We start from the raw sequence: 19,352 nt of genomic DNA on the forward strand, positions 1-19,352 counted from the left end.
AGTCAAATTTAAAATTTTGAATAAAATTTACCCGACAAATAGACTCCTTGGTGATAGATTCAAAATAGAAACTGGTAATTGTGTATTTTGTGAAACAGAAGAGGAGGATTTGGACCATCTATTCTTTTTGTGCAATTTTATACAAATATTTTGGTTGGAATTTCATACCAGGCTTTATTCCAGTGGGATTCAAATTACCCCATTTACCTTAAATGTGATAATGTTTGGAGTGTTTTTGAAAGAAAAGAAAGCTAATTATGGTGTTAATGTGTTATTAATCTTGTGCAAGCAATTTATACATAAATGTCGTTTTTTTAAGACCAAACCAACATTAGCTTACTGGAAAAACGACTTAAACCTGTTGGTTAAATCTTTGACCTCAGTTAAAAAGAAAAAGGCTGCTTTTTTGTTTCCTTTGTGGGAGATTTTGATTTAGTGAGTTAATAATCTGTTAAATTACGTGACCCCATCTTTATATTTTCTTTTTCCCATGTATGAAAGTTGCTAATATGTAAGGAATGGTTATTCTCTGAATGTGTAATATATGGTGCATTTTGTTTGTATGTTAATATTACTAATAAAAAAAAAACCCAAAAAAAAACCCAAACGTGTGTTAAATTTGAAAAAACAACAACAACGACTCAACTACACAATCCTTGGTTACGGTCGCATAAAGGGGAAGGTAGTGGAGAAAGGTGGTCTCGAACCCCGGAATACCGGTTGATAGCCCTTCGACCTAAGTGCTATGCCACTGCCACCCCACAATAACCACGGAGCAGTCCTTTACTTAAAGGACCGCCGAGAGAGGCGTGGAGAAGCGCGGAAATAAGGAACAACGATGGGGACGTGACGCCTTGAAATTCGAGTTTTTCTCTGAAAGGGTCAGGGATAAAGATTTAGACAAAGACACTGAAGGATCCGAGCAATGCTGTTTGTTGGAAGAACTGAAGTATCATCCACTGTATCAGTTTAACCGGGGAAGGTTGAAATCCATTTTCCAGCCTTTTTGTCCCTGATTTTGGAGTCAGATAGGCTATACAGTTTTCGCAACGGCAGACGTGCGTGTGAAATCAGACAAGTTTATTTAGTTGATCTTTTAAATATAAGTACAACAGCGCGTCGCAGTGATTGACCGCACCCAGATTGACCGAGGGATTTTGAAGCCACTTAGAAAGTACAACAAACGTTCACTGCCAATACAGACATAAAACCATGGAGGCAGAAATGAGTAAAAACCACTCAATAAAACATACAAATGAAAATTAAAATAATTTACTATTAAACGATCTGGGGACTAGACTTAAAAAACTATGCCGCAAACAGAGCTAAATAAATAGTTGTCATTATATACATTTGGCAATATAGGAAAAAAAGCACACAAAAGGTAGATGTTTTTCAATAATTAAATAATAAAAGTTTATTAATATATTTGCAACTATTTATAACTGTTTACAACAAAAAGCGAGTGTTCCTTCTTATCTCTTGCTAGTTTCTCGTCCTGTTCCTTTGTCTGCTGGACAGGGAAAGAACGCTTGTTTCAAAGCTTTTGCACTAAACTGTAACTAATGCTGAAACAAGGACGCAACAAGCCATCACTGTGAAGTAACATAATGAACTCAGGGGTTTGTATCCCGTCTGCTTCTCCTTTATCACCAGCTTTGTTTCTAAATCTAAAATTAAAATACAGATATATATTGGTGCCTCAGAATGTATATAAAAGACGGATACATTAAAAGGCAGAGATTTCCGATGCTATGTTTATGTGTAATATGTTTGCTTATGTCGGTAAATAGACGGAAGAGAACATGATTAATGATAATTTCTTTAGAAAAAAGTGTCGCGCAAGTTGGACTCAATCTCGCGAGAAATACGTTGGAAAACACTACCCATGACCCCACAGTTTGTAGTTTACAGATTAGCTAGCTAGCAAAACAAATAGCTAATAAGGAAGTAAGAAAAAAGTCTCAAACTCGGGAGGTAAGTGCTGTTCGGCAACCACCTTCTCACGTCTGGGGAAAATACTGTAACGGTACTTTATGGGTTTCTATTCCGTCGCTAGAACTACAAATGTGCAAGAACGTCTACTTAATATTACCCATGTTAATAAGTTAGAGCTAACATTGTCCATTGGTACATGGCCAACCAAAGATAGCTTGTAGACAACAGCTTAAAGAACCGCGTTAGATTGATTTCAGTGACGCCTGTTTTCGTTAGAAATGTAGCTAGAATGCCAGTGTTAATCATGGGCATTGAAGCACAGTATTTTCACAGAAGATAAAAAGAAAACGGCGGAAGTAGTGAGTGTCCGATAACGGACCCACTGGAGCGGCTAGGCGGCTAGTTAGCATGTTTTGCGGCGCGATATTTAAAATAAACGCTGGACAATGTCAGGGGAATATGTTTTGAAATATAATACAATAACAATAGAATTTGTAATATTAGCTGTAGCTGTTTTGTACAGAGCTAATTTCGAAGACCTTTCACCAACTACCAGAGTGAGCATGAATATTGTTTGTGTTATTCTTTACTGAAGTGAGCGAAGTTCATGGTTCTGCTATTTTCATTTCTTTAATTTCTGACCAACTGGCAATAGTCTGAAATTATTTTAGGATTAGTCGGGGTGCTTGAGGCTGAAGTGATGTAGCAGTGGCAATCACGGCCCCCTGGTATCCGCAGCAGAGCCAGCAGCCAGCTAATCACTTGAGACAGATGCAGAGTTTTCAATGCTAAGAGGCTGTGATTTTAATAAGTAGCTGGGGAGGTTCTTCTTAAAGCCACCATGGTTACTAACTGACAACAAAGCCACCAAGTCATCGCTGGCTTTACTACACTGCAGGCAGTTTTATTACCATTACAAAGGAAGAGATTTTTTGAAAACCTCTGTTCCTTTGCTTGGTTTACCCAGCCTTTTTAAAAATGTATTTATTTATTTAATTTTTGTCTCTTCTTGTTTTGGGATCTTTCCTGTAGAGGTGAGATGACCTCCTCCACCCTTGGTCAGTCGGCTCCTCATCTGCCAAACTTGGAACCGGGGATGGGGAAGCCCGCAGCCATGCTGGGGTTGTCAACTGGATTGGGGGGAGCAGAGATGGAGCTGCAGAAGATGCTGATCGACGAGAGGATGAAGAGTGAGAACCACAGGAAAAATTACCAGACATTAAAGGCGGAACATACCAGGTGAAAACAAATTTTATTTGATACTTAATGACACTATATGCAGACTAACTTTTTGCCATGGGCGTACCGGTACGCCTAACTTTAAAAAGTTGGGCGTACCGGCACAAAAGTTAGGCGCACACAAATTTTATAATAATTTATATAATATAATGTGTTTTTCTGGATACACTGTGCTTTTTCAGCATTCAAAGATTGATGACACCGTGTCAGAGCACTGGCTATGAATTTCAGAAGGATCAGGCCTTAACTTAACAGAAAAGTTAGCAATAGTTCTTTTCCTATTACAGCTACATCCACTTCTGTCATGCCTAGGCTGCTCACAAGGGCTGGGTATCATCACTGATTTCTATAATCCATTCGATTCCAGTTTTCAAAGTCCCAATTCGATTCAACTTAGCCTCAGACAGTCAGAAATATTATAGTTCTGATCATTTATCAGTACTGACTTCATCAGAATTGTGAACATCACAGCAGATGCCTTTGTGTGAAAGTAACTGAGAATAAAACACAGAAAAACATGAAGGAGATTTTCCTGGTCTGGCTTTTTATAGCAGATAACCTTAAAAATATTCTACAATGTTCTGCATATAAAGTTTAAATTTCTTCAGTATTGAACAACAGAAAAAATAGGCTTTCTTGTCCGAGGTCATTTAAGTGAAAAAAAGAAAAGAAAAAGAAAAGAAAAAGACAGCAGCCGACAGCGCTGTAAACAACGGTAGACTGGTGGGTAATAAGCGAATGAATAATACAGAAAACAGAGATTGGAGACGGGAAACTGTTCTTGAAGTACAGAGAGAGAGAGAGAGAGAGAGCTAGCTGTGCATGGAGTGTGATTTTAATAGTCGTGGAAGCAAAACAGCAAAATTCATGACGACATTGATCAAATGTGAAGCGCAGTTTGCTGCTTCTTTTGCTGCTGGCTCGGTGAATTTTGGTTGGAGAGAGACAAAACCTGCAGCTCAGAATCAGCGCAAAAAGACGTAAACACAGCAGACCCGACGCATCAGAATCGCTAAGCTCCGACAGCGTGTCCGTCTACGGGCCGTCGGGTGAGAAAGCCGAGAAAGACAAAGTTGATTCTGATGCGTCGGGTCCGCTCTGTGTTTACGTCTTTGTGTGGAATCCGTGTACCTGCTCTCATTTGCTGTTTGGTTGTTGTTGAAATGGTTTTGTGAGCTTTAATCTGAGAATCTGGCGTTTCTGGCAAAACACAGTTATATTTAAAAGTCGATTCAGGATTTAATGAATTGATATCGCTTTATTCAAGCTACTCACCTCCCACTTCCACCTGCACTTTCAACTGGACCACGGCCAATCAGAGAGGTCCCGCCCCTTACTATCTCTGATTGGTTTAGTCCACGATAGGGGCAAAATGTGTGTCTGTTGTTGACCACAGGGAAGGTTGCAGATTTTTTTTTTTTTTTTTTGCTACCCGAACAGTTGGTCGCACAGGTGCAACCAAATTTTTTTTTTTTAGTCGCACCACTGAAAAATTTGGTCGCATTTGCGACCAAATTGGTCGCACTCTAGAGCCCTGATATGTCTGTGTAGGGATCACTTGGAAACAAAATGCTATCTTCTTACCAACACTGCTAAAAATGGGGAAACTTTAGAGAGGACAGAAGATTGTAATAAATGTGTCAGGGGCAAATTTTAGTTATTCTCTTCTTTGTCTGTTGTGCAGCCTGCAGGATGAGTACACACGGGCACAGGCTGAGCTGAAGCACCTGCTGAGTGACAAACAGTCTGAGCAGGAGAAACTGCAACTGCTGTTGGCCGAGCTGCGTGGAGAGCTGCTGGACAAAGCCAGGGAGCTGGAAGAGGTTCGTCTGCAGGTACACCACCCCCAAGATCAGGGGAAGTCTTAGATAGTGAAGATTAACTTTCTTGCTTTTGTTCCCTGTAAGATTTGCACATTCCTAAATATTAAAGACACCCAAATAAAGTGACATTTATTTCTCATCGTAATCTTTCTGGATGAAAACGTGTGTGCTTATGTGTTTAAAAGGTGATGACCCCTCAGCGGCTGGAGTTGCTCAGAGCTCAGGTGCAGCAGGAGATGGAGGCTCCAGTCAGAGACAGATTCAACAAGCTGGAGGAGGTCAGGCACTCTGATTAGTTTTTTGTAAATGAAAGAAACAACTTTGCAAAATCCCCAGATGTTCAGAAGAGAAAACAAGAAAGGCATAAAAATATATTTATTTTATAGCTTGAAAAATGTCATTCAAAGGTCTGAGCTGCCATTATTATAATTAATATATCTGTTAAGGCACTCAAAAGCGTCACGTTAGTAAAAAATGAATAAATGATCCAAGCTAAACTGAAAGTAACAGCCATTTCATTTCCAGTCCAGCATCTGCAATAAAGTCATAATCATACACTGGGGTTGGATTTATATACAGCATGCATGAAGCAAGACATTAAAACTGCACAAGGCAGTATGTCTCTGCTTGTAGTCCATATTCAGGATGTTGTAGTTTAACAACAGCATCCAGTGTTGCTTTAAGCGGCCCGGTGTAAATGCATTGGGATTTTCTTTTCCTAAGTCCTGATGATGACATTATCACATTTTTGTTTTATTTCACAATGTCCACCCACAACCCTGAATACTAATGTATTTCTTCACTTGGGAGATTTTGCATTCGGGGGGGAATCAGTATAATTGGAAGTACTGGAACAAGATGCTATTTCATGTGAACTGTTTTTACATCATTTTTCTTAGTTTGTTGATGATAATGCACGTGACTAAATGGCCATAAATGGGTTATAGTGAAAAATGAAATTGCTGGGCTATTTAACACTTCTACTGAATCTGTGCATATAAAGTCCATAGCAACAAGAGTTTTAAAGGTCCTTTAAAGCCCTAGTAAAGGAAAGAGCAGCTAATTTCCATGTTCTTTCTTCTAGGAGACGGAGAAGTACAGGTCTGAGTACAACAAGCTGCGGTATGAGTACACATTTCTCAAGTCCCAGTTTGACCATCAGAGAGAGGAACACGCTCGTGTGCTGGAGGAAAGGAAGATCCGCTATGAGGCGGAGGTGGCATGATTTTAATTTGTTGTGACTCACCCACGTCTAAATAAATAAGTTCTTAAACTTGTATTATTGTACTATCAGGTCTCCCGTCTGGAGAAGGACAGAGAGGAGCTGGTGGCTCAGTATCAAGGTTCAGATGCGCTGCGTGATGGGAAACGAGTAGAGGCCCTTCTGAGAGAGAAAGCTCAGCTCCACCTACGGCTGAAGGGGTTGGAGGCAGAGGTGGCCGAGCTTAGAGCCCAGAAGGAAAATTCTGGTCAGCAGGCTGAGAATGTCCAGCGCATCCAGATCAGACAGCTGACAGAGTCTCAGGCTGCACTGAAGTCACTGGAGGTGGCTCATTTCATGTCATTATAATAAACATAGCTGCAGAATGATCAGATTTCCTTTTTTGGGAGTATTTGTGTTCATCATAACTGATGGATCTGATTGGTTGATGCTGGTGTGACAGGCGGAGCGCCAGTCGTTGCGTCTGCAGCTGGAGCGCATGGAGAGCGAGCTCCACCAGAGCCATGAGCAGAACAGCCAGCTCACCGGGAGACTGCACAAAGCTGAGAGAGAGGTCAGCTCTCTCACCTCTCAGGTACACTGTTCTTTGATCTCTGACCCTGAACTCTGACAATGGACAGTGTTGGGGAGCAACAGAATACATGTACCGCCGTTACGTATTTAAAATACAAAATATGAGTAACTGTATCCCGTTACAATTACTTTATTACTGTTTAAAGGGGTGGTATTCAGAATACAGTTACTTTATTTAAAAAAAAAAAATGGATTACATGGTGGTCTTTTCCTGTTTCCTGGCTATGCCCTCTCTATTTTTGGTAATTCCACGCCAGTGGTAACCCAAACAAAACACGCATTAAGAGGCTCTTGCCTGTGTCTCAATCTCGCGGCCCATGTCACCCCTACTTACGGCCCGCATAATGACCTGAAGAAATATTTAAAAAAATTATTCGAAAAATTATTTAATTTGAAGGCAATAGGCAGAGTGTTACAGGCATAACCCTAAAGAATGTAGCCTCATGGGCAGTGTAGTCCGTGCTGCAGGGAGAAAAAGTAGAGTTGAAAAGTACGAGTTGTCACCGAGCAGAAACAGGAGATGGAAGCATGTAAATATAATAATAACCACTGCAGCCAAAAAGAGTGCCTGATGAGCCCAGTTGTAAGTACGCTTTTAAGACTCGACTGTACACTGTGTTTGTGTTTTCCTCCGAAACAACAAGTTCCGTTGGAGCAGCCTTTCAACGCCTCTCTCTGTCTCTCGCTAGCAAAGTTGACCCAGACAACAAAGTAAAGCTAGTTTTCAGCTACGAGCCCGACACGAACCTGACGTATTAGCCAGAGGTCCCTTTACTACGTTTCAGAGCCGCGGACCTGTTTTATATACACACTGAATAGTTTTCTATAGGAGATCGCTGCAAAAAGTGCAGCCTTAGCTAATGTCCACTCTACTCTTACTCATTTTATGTTAAGATTTAAAAATCTAGTTGGTATTGGTATGGCAAATAACCTCACACAGCAATAGTAAATTCATGTAGTTGTAAAAAGCATGATAATATATTAAGTAATCCAAAGTATTCATAAAACGTTATTCTAATTGAGTAACGTAACGGAATACGTTACAAAATACATTTTGGCATGTATTCTGTAATCGGTAGTGGAATACATTTTAAAAGTAACCTTCCCAACACTGACAATGGAAAAGTGAAAGAGACTAGACTGTTTTCCAAAATATTACTTCAAACTTGTTATCTGGGCATGAAAAATTCATGACCATAATCCCAAAGAGCCTTTTTTGACTGTTTAGTCAAATTATGGGAGAGAACACCCAAATCCTCTCCATTAATGTGTCATTATATGCTCACGATTTATAGCACAAGAATGTTGTGATATCTCGCTATTTACATTTGTGTTAAGAAGTTTTTTTGGGGGAAAATAAAGGGCTATCTTACATGTTTTTTGTGCATCAGATTGAAAGCCTGAGGCATTCGCATAAGCTGGAAATAGCCAGCGTCAAACTGGAGTGTTCACGTTCTAAAGGGGAGGTGGAGAGAGAGAGAGACACCCTGCAGGGACAGATTGATGGTATGGGTCTCTTCTCTTTTCACATTCATCCAGCTCTCTCACGTAAAAGAGCATGCCAGAAATATGCAAGAAAACTGTCTTCATACCCCACTTTAACCTGACTTTGTATTGTAAATGTCTGAAAACCATATGGATAGTTTCTTTTTCCTGAGATAAAGAAGAGCTCTGATGGAAAATAAATCTACTCATTCTCTAAGACTGGAAAGCCTTTATCACCCTCAAACCCAGTAACTCTGTCTCAGGTCTGCAGGCAGACGTGGAGGTGCTAAATGCAGCGGTGGAACGACACAAGGAAGTCCTGGTGGAAAAGGAGAGGGAGATGGTCAGAAGGGTGCAGTCTGCTCGAGAGGAAGAGTTCCGTAAGATGGCAGCCCTGCATGAGGAAAAGTGAGAGTCGCCTTCATATGTCCGATGTGTGATTTGGATGTATTCTTGCAGTTTGAATCCACCTGTTAACAATGTTACACCATCAGTTATTGAAGCTTCCTTGTTTGTTGATCTCTGTGCACGAGAAAATGCTAACTTCCTGTTTTAAGACCGGATGTAGGGTTGTACATTTCCGGTAGCTTTATTTTGCGGTCAATTGCTACTAGGAAGATGGACTCCAAAATCATGTCCAAAACACGAAAACGGAAAGATTACGTTAAGTTACAAAGAGCAGAAGGTGGGAACACTCACCATTGCTGTGTCATAAAAAAAATAAAATGATCAGTTTTGATGTTTGAAGAGCGTAGATTGATTGGTTGTTTACATCACTCAACACAAGCAGAACAGCATTACAAAATCAGAAGACACATTGTTCACATACAGAAGCACATCTCTGTCTAGTGACAGTTCTTATGATTTAAACAAGCAAATGCTCAGCATTCAAACTACAGGTGAACGATAGTCAAAGGTTTCCCCCGTTATGTATATATCAGCTAGTCAAGTACAGACCTACACAGCATGTCAACAAACCGTGAAAAAAAGCCACAGAAAAAAATAAATGAATGATTGCTGGTAAGGGTCTCTATATATATTAGTATTCACAAAGGTTATGTTGTGACTTACCTTCAAAATTGCAAGTAAACAAATACTGAGAAATATAACCTTTTAATCTTTTCTCTCTTTTCCTCCGAGGCGCGGTGGGAAAATATCGACAAGTCGATGTACATCATCTACAGATATATTCAGTAAATGCCCAAGACATGTTGTGAAATGTAAATCGCCGCTTGATTCATCCATTTGGTTGACTTGTTTTGGAAAACCAAACAAGGAGCGAATATCACACTGGAAACAAGGCGCTATACAGGAGTTTCCCCAATGAAAGTAGCATATGCTAAGGTGCACAGAGTCTATCTCACCCCTTTTCTTCAATTTGATGTTGCTAGGTTAGAGTTGGAGAACCGTCTTGCAGCACTAGAACAGCAGAGGGCGCTGCATGATGCCTCAGATCAAGCCCAGAAGGAGGAGTGGGAGGAGCGACTCCGCAGCACCCAGCAGGGTGAAGAGACAGCACGCAGAGAGCTGCAAAACCTGAGGTCAGGTTTGTGCTGCAAAACAACCACAGTTACATTAGTAAGAGGGCAAAACTGGGGCATGAGGAGTAGCTGTATGATATCTGAAACTTGCATAAAAGTAGAACTGGGGTTGTGACATGTTGAACTTTCTATGATTGATCTTGATTTTCTTTTTATCATCTTTCACTTTCTGTTCCTATTTTGTGGTCAGCTACTAAAATATGTGTCAGGCGTAGAACCTGGGGACTTTTTTCTTGCTTTTTTTAAAATATTGTTTTTGTCTGATACCTTTTTATTTTATCTCATAGGACTAAGTTACAGCAGCAGAGCTCACAGCTTGAGGAGCTGGAGAGGCAGAAAGCAGAAATTGCTGATCTGCATCAAGTAAGACACAACCAACCAACCATAAAGTCTTATTTGGACACTAAACAAACAAAAAAAACAAACAAACAATGGTAGTTTTTATGCCTGCAGTAATAATTACTGTTTGTTTGACACAACAGCAAAACCAGGAACTTGGTGTGCAGATGGAGGCGCTGTCTCACTCTGAAAGTGACATGATGGAGATGAACCGACGACTGAGAGAAACACTGGACAGAGTGAGGGAGGAGCTGAGGACAGCCCGGGCACAGGCAGAGAGGAGCCAGCACGAGGCAGAGAGGTACACCCGCACAGTTGCCCAGTCTAACACAGGGATGTCAAGCTCATTTTACATGGTAGGCCACATATAGCCCACTTTGAAGAGGACCGACCAGTGAAACACCCCGTTCTGTCAGTGTAAAGAATTCTTTACTACACATTTGATCCCTGAGGTAGTTTGTTATAATGTATGCAACAATACATTTCAGTTTTTCTACACGATAAAGAAAAGTCTTACAGCGCAACTATCTGCTCTCAAATTGTAAGAAAGAACTAAGACGACTAATGGGAGTCTTTGGCGGGCTTAGTGTGGCTCCCAGACCTTATGTATAACAACCCTTGTTTAACATGTACTCACTCTCATATGGCACTTTTCAAGTCTGAGTGACCACTCAAAACATTTTAACATGAATTTAGTGGCTTTTTGCTCCTTTCACATCCTCCTTCTGTCTGTTCCTTCCGCAGGTTGGTGGAGGAGCGTCGTATCGAGTGGTTGGAGGAGAAGCACAAGCTGCAGGAGCGAGAGGCTGAGCTGCAGCAGAAATATTCTCAGGTCAAAGACAAACTGCAGAGGGCAGCGGTGGCTCAAAAGAAGGTACCGCTTCTTCATTCCCTGCCTTTTACGGCACACCCTGGCAAAAACAGTAAAATCACCACATGTGGATTATAATCATTCAAGCTTTTTCCTAATCTTGAGACTCACAACACATCACAGATATGACGCAATTTTTTTTGTTTATCAGCTGAAAATTCTGGCTTTATAAAGCATTATTCAAAAAGTAAAAAAAAAATTCATTTATGCTCCATTTTTTTCCCCCGATCAAGTGAAGCACAAAATGATGTAATTGTCCTTTAATTTTCAGTACTAAAACTGAATAAGCAACACAGTCTACAGTTAACAGAGTTTGCAGTTTTTAACAGGCTTCTGCACCTGGCTGTGTTAAAGGAAGCATGGGCCGAGCTAGAAAACTGTCTGTCGTAACATGAAAAATGCTCATATAGTTCCTGCAAGAAGGTAATCGGTTGGCTGTTCAGTCTGCTATGTCTGAAATTTCGAGCATGTGTCAGCAAAACTATAAGGAAGGAAAACTTTTAGTTAACTGGTAGATGTCAAAGCATCAGAACAGAAAAGTGAAAGAAGTGTGCCTTTTGGAAACAGAAAATGTGCAACAAAAGAAGTGAAAAACAAATGTGGAAAAAAAAGGAATTGATGTTTGTGACAGAACTGATGAAAAAAAAAAAAGCTGAATTACGTGATGTAATTCATGGATGACTGGACGAAAGCAGTGAATCTGTGTTAGCCAAGGAGGTGAGGCTGATGAAACTTTTTTTTCCCCGGTGTTATTCAGATGAAACTTGTAAACCACATTTCCCCACTCATGTGCTATATAAGTGAACATGTGGGCGTCATTACCTCAGCAGTAAATGTACAGGAGGGTTTTTCTCATTTAACAGATAGGAAGTAGGTTGTATTGATGCATGAACAGTTGTAAAGCTTCTGTTGATGCAGGCAGACCAACTTAATCCAATAGAAAAATTATGCCTGAAGTTAGGAAAGAAAAAAAATCATTATTCCATTTTTTGTATCTGTGTTCTTTAAAACAAAAGGAAAAACACAAAAATCTGTCATTAATGACATAATTTTCCTCCCTGAGACGTGAGTCCATAGTGATTTCCAGGGGTTGCATGTGCATAGGTCCATATGCTTTTAACTGTTTTTTTTTTTTGTTTTTTTTAGACATTTCTTTGTGCTGTTTTTCAGTCATAAATAAACATTTTTAACACACATGTTCACAAGAAGACTTGAGGACCTTTTAATGTTTGTTTGCACTTTAACATTGTTAGGAGTTTTAACAGAGAAAGCAGCTAATCTATCTGTGTCTGTCTGTGTCTGTGTGTCTTTGTGTGTTTAGAGAAAAACGCTGACAGAGAACAAAGAGAAGAGACTGCAGGATAAAATCCAGTTGCTGGAGGCCAAGATTGAGGAGCTGGAACTGGAAGCTGCTGCAGTTAAAAAGTAAATGTGATCGCCTTTTTTAAAAACTGTGCAGCCTGGAGAGTGTAACTTGGGTTGCTTTGTTTTTATTTTTGACAAGATGATTTCTGTAACAGTGGCCCTATTAGATTGGAGGAGCAGTGTTCAATAAAACTACAAACACAAAAAGCCAGTGTATAACACCAGAGGAGTCACTTGACAACTTAGCTTTTAGCCGAAACCGCATTTGCTCAGTTCGCCAGCAATGCATCTGCCGAGTTTGAAGTCGGATGGCTCAGTGTTTGCCAATTTGGAGAAGAACACGGAATCATTTCAGATTTCTTATTAGTGCAAGATGATGTGTTCAAATCGACTTTTGAGACACCGCACTCTACTGTTTCATTAGGAAATGGCTCACGATATGGATTTTTAAAAAATTTTTGGCCTTGAATGATGAAGCCACACTGACTTTACGGGGGCTCGATGTCAATATGCTCTTTTCTCTCGAGTCCAGGCGTTCATTGTTCTCACAGGAGCAAGCTCAAGTGAACAAACGGCTGAAGGAGCTGCAGAGGCGTCACAATGAGTTTCGGCGCCTCCTGCTTGGCGGTCAGGGCCCCTTCAGTGCAGGCCCTGCGTTCCTGACCTCTTCACAGGCCCCCTTCGTCTTCCTCGGGTCTGAGGGACAGTTTGGTAACAACCCAGTAAGTGTCTTGTACACTTCATCTCTTTGGTTAGATTCCTTTTTTTGCTTGAATGATTCAAAGCTCAGTATTAAACGGCTTAACCAACATTTCTTTGAAAGTTTGAAAGAGCTTCAGAAAGCCTGTGGAACTGTTGCTGTGGCTTCAGACTGTTGCCCAGTACTACCGATTATTATAATGGCCTGTTTATCTGCTCTTTCTGAGGCAGCTGTGGCTCGGGAGGTTGTCCGTGTCCACTATAGGTATATAAGGGTTGATGAACATATATGTGATTGGATGAAAAGTGCTATGAGTGGTCAGAGTAGTAAAGCACTATGTCAATTTGCACTGACAGGCCATAGAGAGTGCACTGGCAGGCTACTAACACATTGTGATGAGAACGCTCATATTAACTTGACTTTATGCTTTTCTGGCTCATGGTGGATTTTAGGATTCACTTTAAAACTGCAGACAGCACCTAATGAAGAGTCTAGTGCTTGTTCTCCTGAAACACACTGCTGCTTGCACTCTGCGAACACACAGGATCGGAATTGTTGGCGCTTCAGCTGTGTTCAGTTGACTCTATGTTGCAGAGTTCATTTAGCAGTCTCTATAATGTTATAACTTCTCCTTGCATCTCTTTCTTTGCCTCCCCGCATCCTTTTCTCCTCTCAGGAGGATCATGGTTCTGAATTCTCTCTGTTGCGTCAGAGGCTGGAGAATCTGGAAAGTGCCCAGCAGCAGCAGTTGGAGGAACTGGGCTCTCTGGTACAAAGAGATCGGAGCACCACACCCCAGCCTGAACTCTGACACTGTTTCTACTTCCCATGGGGCTTCAAGTACGAGCACAGTTTGAGATGACATCCTGCTTTCAAATCAAGCGGACTGTGTTTTTATAAAAATAAAACATTTATTGGAAGAATTCCACATTTTATATGTCTAAAATGTGATACCTTGGCACTTTTTCACATGATATCCTCAGGGCTGGATTTTGTAATAAGAAACTTGTTTACATTTGTTATAAAGCCATTGTGTTGGGGGAAAAAATACAGAGGAGTCATACAGATGACACTACGGACTACGTTGCACAATGATGATACAGACTTGAACTGTATTAAAATATTTGTACATTAACCTTGTGTCTGACATGTCTTTGGCTGGAATCATTGTGCATTTGGGTTCATGAGTTTTAACAACAATTACTCCGCTGGTGAAGAAAGTGAAAGTCCATCAGATACAAAAAGCTTTCGGTAAACGAAACATCCTCAGTGAGGTTCACTCCCTTGCTTGATATTCACAGCTTATTCCTATTAGAGAAAAGACAGATGGTTCAACTCCAGGAGCAGCTTTTCAGTCCATCAAATGATTGCTTTACATGTTGTAGCTGCTCCTTCAGCTCAGCAGGGACTCCGTTCTCATCCAGTTTCTGCTTGATCTGTAAAAAAGCCAGACGAAAGGGGACAAAGACACCTTAGAAAATGCAGTGTTTAAAGTGTCATTTAAACCTCAGTATAAAAAGCTGGTGTACAAAAAACTTGTCTTAATAAGCTTTTAACTGTAAAATATTTCAGGGCACAAAATTAGGAACAATTTAGCTTGTTAGTCCCGTGTCTCTGGAATGTTTTTTCAAGAAGGCTTTGAGGTCTCTTAAAATGGCCTGAAGCTTTAACAGTAAACAAAATCTGTTTTTAAAAAGTGCTGCTCTGCACCCGAGAACAGGAAATAACCCGATAAAGTCAGAAGGTCTGAACACATTTCCTCTGCAGGTGCAGCCTCGCGTGTCACCAGGTTTCACAAGTGAAGTCACTAATGTCAACATCTTAGTCCAAGGGAAAGCAAATAAGATGTGAGTTATGGAGGACCGGTTCTGTTATTTCTAACATTTTGCAGTGATCAGAGTATTTTGATAACATATTGCCATTTATTCCCCCCCCCATTTATTTATTTTTTTTAAATTTAAGCCGTGACCAATTTTTGTTGCAACCACTGTTTTCTGTAGTGTGACCCTAGCCTTAGTGGGAACTGTGCTCCCATCTAGCTCTGTGCAGTTTGATTGACATTTGCCAGAGAACACCAGAACGGCCACTGGTTCCCCTCTGACTGATGGGGAAAATGGCAAACCTGAATGGGCTGCAGGTACGCTATGAAGCTACCAATAGTGACACAAGCAAAAAGCAGAACTAGAGAAAAATCTGTCAGGAGGGATAAGAAGAGAGAAACGGTCTGAGGCCACCACCTAGAAAACTCTTCCTTTTTAGCGGTCGTTGGGTTGCATCACAAGTACACCTCACTTTCATTTACACGAAAGCTGGTAAAATAGATATACAGTTGTTTATATCGCTGGAGTTTAACTAACTGTGTTATATAGTGATAACCGAGTGTTCCCTTCATTTTTCTGACCAATGAATATCATAATCTCCTCTCCTCCTTCTATTCTTTATAAATGTGAGAAGAGTTTGGGTTTTCTCATCTGTCTGTATGTACCACTGATTTGTTGACTCCGGTCTAGTGATTTGTATCCACCGAGCACTCATCTGGGTTGTGTTTCCTCGAAATTAAGTGTGGTTCATGTCTGTTGTTTTCTTTTTGAAGGACATAGACTTCTCAACCAAGGCCAAACTGAAATGTGTTACTCTTAATCTGTTCACCTCATAAAACTGGCAGTTGAAGCTGTTTTAGAGATGGAAAAGAAAAGAACTGACCTCTGTGAAGTATCGCTCTATGAATTTGTAGAGTTCTTTGAGCGCTGCTGCTTCATTGAATTCATTTTCGTGTTTCTGAAAAGAAAACAGTTTTTAGTTCACTGCTGGGATTTCCAAAACCCTTGATTTTCCTGCATCAGCGCTAAATGGATTCACCTTTGACTCTTCGTGCAGGAAATCCTTGAATTCTGCGGGCGTGACTGGTGACTGGTCTCTTATCTGTTTGTAGTACATCTTCACTTCCTGTTTAAACTTGGGAATGTCTTTGGCATAGAGGAGCTTGTTGGTAGGCGCGTACTGAAATGGAGCAAAAATCAAGCATTATATGTGGCAAGATGCAAAACTCAAATAATAAACTGCAGATGTGTGACTGCTTTCTCCATAACAAAATGAAACCCACCCTTTTGTTTAGCAATAGTAATTAGGGATAAGATCGGCGCTGTACTTACCTTCCCCAGCTGCATCTCACTCAGAGAAAAGGAGTCCATGAAGGCCTGAGCAATGACGGACAGGCAGCCGTCCATATGTGGCGTCTTCTCCATGTCAAAAACAAACTGAGGGTTTTTCAGAATGTTGATCCAGAAGCGCAGCGGCAAACTGGTGATAAGGGCATGAGAACATGAAACATCTTAAGATATTTGCTTATGGCCAGTGCTCTTTGATGTTTATATTTCGTGTACCTGTTGGTCTTCCAGATGTGCAGGACATCTGGGTCAGTGATCTTCATGTTTTCCGCCTGAGTGTCCAAGAAGTCAAAGAAGTACTTGACAGCGAACGGAGATCTGCTGAGTGTCAGGCCCCAGATGGACCTGAAGAGTTTTTCCACAAATGAATGCACTGCCACCTAAGAGAGAGAATCTAGTGTCATTCTCAGCTTCTTCACAAGCAGCATGCAATGAGCTGGTTTCTGTTAATTCATCTCAGTTAGTTTTACTACATTTTAAGATAGAAAACCAATTTGATAAAGTTCCTCCTAGAGTCAGGAGACCTGTGTCCGAGGGTATAATGACAAGAAGAGGCGATTCTGCTCTCTGTTAGAAAGACTTCATATTTACTATGAGGTGACAGGTATTTGGCTGCAGCCAGTAATCAACCCGCTGAACACATTTTAAAATCATATCATTCAGGTCTTATCTGGGAATTTTCAGAGAGAGTAAATAACCTTTATCAGTATTAATCTTGTTTTTTTGTTGTTTTTTATTTTTTGTTTTTTGGGGTATGGTTCCCAAATACACTGCTTGAAAAAAAAAAATCAAAGGTACACTTTTTAAAACAGTGTACTCTCTGACCACTGGCATGTCCCCCATTTCATCTTTTCTAGTTTTTTCACTAGTTTTGGCTAGTGTCACTGTTACTACTGGGACCATGAAGCGATACCTGGACCCTACAGAGGTTGCACAGGTAGTCCAGCTCCTCCAGGATGGAACATCAATACGTGCCATTGCCTGAAAGTTTGCAGTGTCTCCCAGCTCCCAGCACAGTTTCAAGAAAGTAGAGGAGATTCCTTTTTCTTTTGTTTTTTTTGTTTTTGCCTGTCCCGTTTGGCTCTTTTGCCATCAGAATTATTGTCTAAAGGCGAAGAAAGATGCCCAACGGATTTACTTTACCAAATGGACCATCCCAGCCTTACCGTAATGGTGTATTTGATTCACCTTTTATTGTTTATTTTGTTTTATCTTCACTTGCTAAATACGGGACAGATTTGACTGGGGAAAAGACAGGGGAGAAAGAAAGAGGGAAAGAAAAACTGCAGGGAAGAGGGACGGGGATAAAGGGCAAAAAACAAAAACCAACAAAATAAGCAGACAAAAAATACATATATCAATCACCTGGATCACCTGTTGAGAAAGAAAAAAGAGAAAACAAGCAGAAGAAAAAAAAAAGAGCAACATAATAAACAACATCACGATGATCTATGGGAATATAACAGTAAATACTAAATATTAAACATTATTGTGCAGCACGTAATATCGACAGCGCACAGTGTGCTTTGAGGTAGAAGCCAAAAAGGGTGTAGTTTGTGTGTGTGAGCACCCGTGTGTACACCTGTGAGCATGGACGCACTTGTATTAAAAGGTTCCTTCATGTAATGATCTGCTAGAGGGTGTGGGGAGCCACAGCCCCGTCCTCCAGGGCATGAAGCAGGTATGGAGGAGATCAAAACTCCAGACATCCAGAGGCCCCCAGAACACAAGAGACCAAGGAAGACCAACAGAGGGGCAGCCGCACCACTATCCCAGAAAGAGCTGATGAGAGCCCCAGATGAAGGGCCACTCAGCAGCCACGGAGCAGAAGCCGGGGGGGTTGCAGTGACGTGCCCGTGAGCTCCGCCAGCAGCCAGCTGTGCCAGAGTGACCGAGCCCCAGGCTGAGAGGCTGAGGGAACCCCACCCCCGAAGTGGCCCGAGCGAGCCCCAGGCTCCAGGCCCCGACAAGCAGCCACCAAGGAGTGAGCCGGTGTGTACCTGGACACCCACCCCCAGACACAAAGAACCACCAATCCACCGATGTCTGAGGGCGTCTGCCAATGGCAGGGAAAGTGGTGGGGGAGATAGACCTCCATACCTTGGAGGGCCTGAGATGTCCCTAGAGAGGTGGCGTCTGATACCCAACCTGACATATAGACACAGACTTACAGGCATCCATTCCCACCCTCATGCTCTCATATGCAATTACTCAACACTCACCCAACGTGGAGACAGACACAAAGAGACACTGTATACACAATCACACTCCCCAAGCGTACTCTAAGCCCCAGGTCTAGCTAGAGGAGATTCCTGGAGACGGACAGTTACTCTAGGAGAGCTGGACAGGGCCATAGAAGGTTCTAATCAAACAGACTTCAGGGCCTAATATCCTCTAGTCGGCCCTGTGCTCACTACTCCTCACCCTAGTGCCCGAGTGCCATTTGCTAAAAAGTACCACCACTGGCACCCTGTGCTTTTCACAGATGAGAGCAGGTTCACTCTGAGCACATTTGACAGACATGAGAGAATCTGGAGAAACCGTGAAGAACGTTATGCTGCCTGTAACATTGTTCAGTATGACCAGTTTGGTTGTGGGTCATTGATGGCCTGGGGTGGTATTTCCATAAGGGACATGGAGACCTCTACAGGTTATCCAGCAGCACCCTGACTGCCATTAGGTACTGAGAAGAAATCCTTGGAGTCACTGTCAACCAATGCTGGTGAAGTGGGTCCTGGGTTCCTCCTGGTACAAGACAATGCCTGGCCTCATGTGGGGAGAGTATGTCAGTAGTTCCTAGAGCAGGGGTGTCCAACTCCAGGCCTCAAAGGCCAGTGTCCCTGCAGGTTTTAGATCTCACCCTGGGTCAACACACCTGAATCAAATGATTAGTTCATTACCAGGCCTCTGGAGAACTTCAACACATGTTCAGAAGGTAATTTATCCATTTAAATCAGCTGTGTTGGATCAAGGACACATCTAAAACCTGCAGGGATTTAGGCCTTTGAGTCCTGGAGTTGAACACCCCTGTCCTAGAGGAAGAAGGAATTGATACCATTGACTAAGTCCCCATGCTCATTTGACCTAAA

General features: G+C 41.6%; 2 protein-coding genes across 6 annotated transcripts in view; one reads left to right on the plus strand and one right to left on the minus strand.

Annotated features, from left to right (window-relative positions):
- Nucleotides 1-1,887: 1,887 nt before the first annotated feature.
- On the plus strand, nt 1,888-14,231 carry cep83 (centrosomal protein 83). Of its 4 annotated transcripts, none has more exons than XM_084909846.1 (16): nt 1,888-1,977; nt 2,971-3,177; nt 4,862-5,012; nt 5,186-5,278; nt 6,085-6,216; nt 6,295-6,546; nt 6,665-6,796; nt 8,187-8,301; nt 8,544-8,688; nt 9,672-9,821; nt 10,109-10,184; nt 10,304-10,461; nt 10,905-11,034; nt 12,353-12,456; nt 12,929-13,118; nt 13,773-14,231. In XM_084909846.1, exons 2-16 carry the CDS (start codon nt 2,978-2,980, stop codon nt 13,905-13,907), a joined length of 2,163 nt encoding a protein of 720 aa, XP_084765972.1. In that variant the 5' UTR covers nt 1,888-1,977; nt 2,971-2,977; the 3' UTR covers nt 13,908-14,231. The 4 variants fall into 4 exon arrangements, with proteins under 4 accessions (XP_084765972.1, XP_084765974.1, XP_084765975.1 ...); XM_084909848.1 differs by having other exon boundaries at nt 4,862-5,000; XM_084909847.1 differs by lacking the exon at nt 1,888-1,977 and adding an exon at nt 2,097-2,495.
- plxnc1 (plexin C1) overlaps nt 14,189-19,352 on the minus strand; it is a 32,685-nt gene continuing 27,521 nt past the window's right edge. For both annotated transcript variants that reach the window (XM_084909844.1, XM_084909845.1), the window contains 5 exons: nt 16,480-16,643; nt 16,249-16,396; nt 15,956-16,096; nt 15,800-15,874; nt 14,189-14,532 (listed from right to left, as the gene is read on the minus strand). In XM_084909844.1, coding sequence (XP_084765970.1) covers nt 14,428-14,532; nt 15,800-15,874; nt 15,956-16,096; nt 16,249-16,396; nt 16,480-16,643 — 633 coding nt within the window. In that variant the 3' untranslated portion in view covers nt 14,189-14,427. The remainder of the gene's footprint in view (nt 14,533-15,799; nt 15,875-15,955; nt 16,097-16,248; nt 16,397-16,479; nt 16,644-19,352) is intronic.

This window comes from Perissodus microlepis, chromosome 17 (assembly GCF_051167445.1).
Source record: "Perissodus microlepis isolate ML-2025 ecotype Zambia chromosome 17, ASM5116744v1, whole genome shotgun sequence".
Taxonomy (NCBI): Eukaryota; Metazoa; Chordata; class Actinopteri; order Cichliformes; family Cichlidae; genus Perissodus; species Perissodus microlepis.

Coding starts and splice junctions, on each gene's coding strand:
- cep83 (XM_084909846.1), top strand. CDS start 2,978: ATGACCTCCTCCACCCTTGGTCAGTCGGCTCCTCATCTGCCAAACTTG. Junction 5,279..6,084: donor GATTCAACAAGCTGGAGGAG/GTCAGGCACTCT, acceptor TCTTTCTTCTAG/GAGACGGAGAAGTACAGGTC. Junction 6,797..8,186: donor TCAGCTCTCTCACCTCTCAG/GTACACTGTTCT, acceptor TTTGTGCATCAG/ATTGAAAGCCTGAGGCATTC.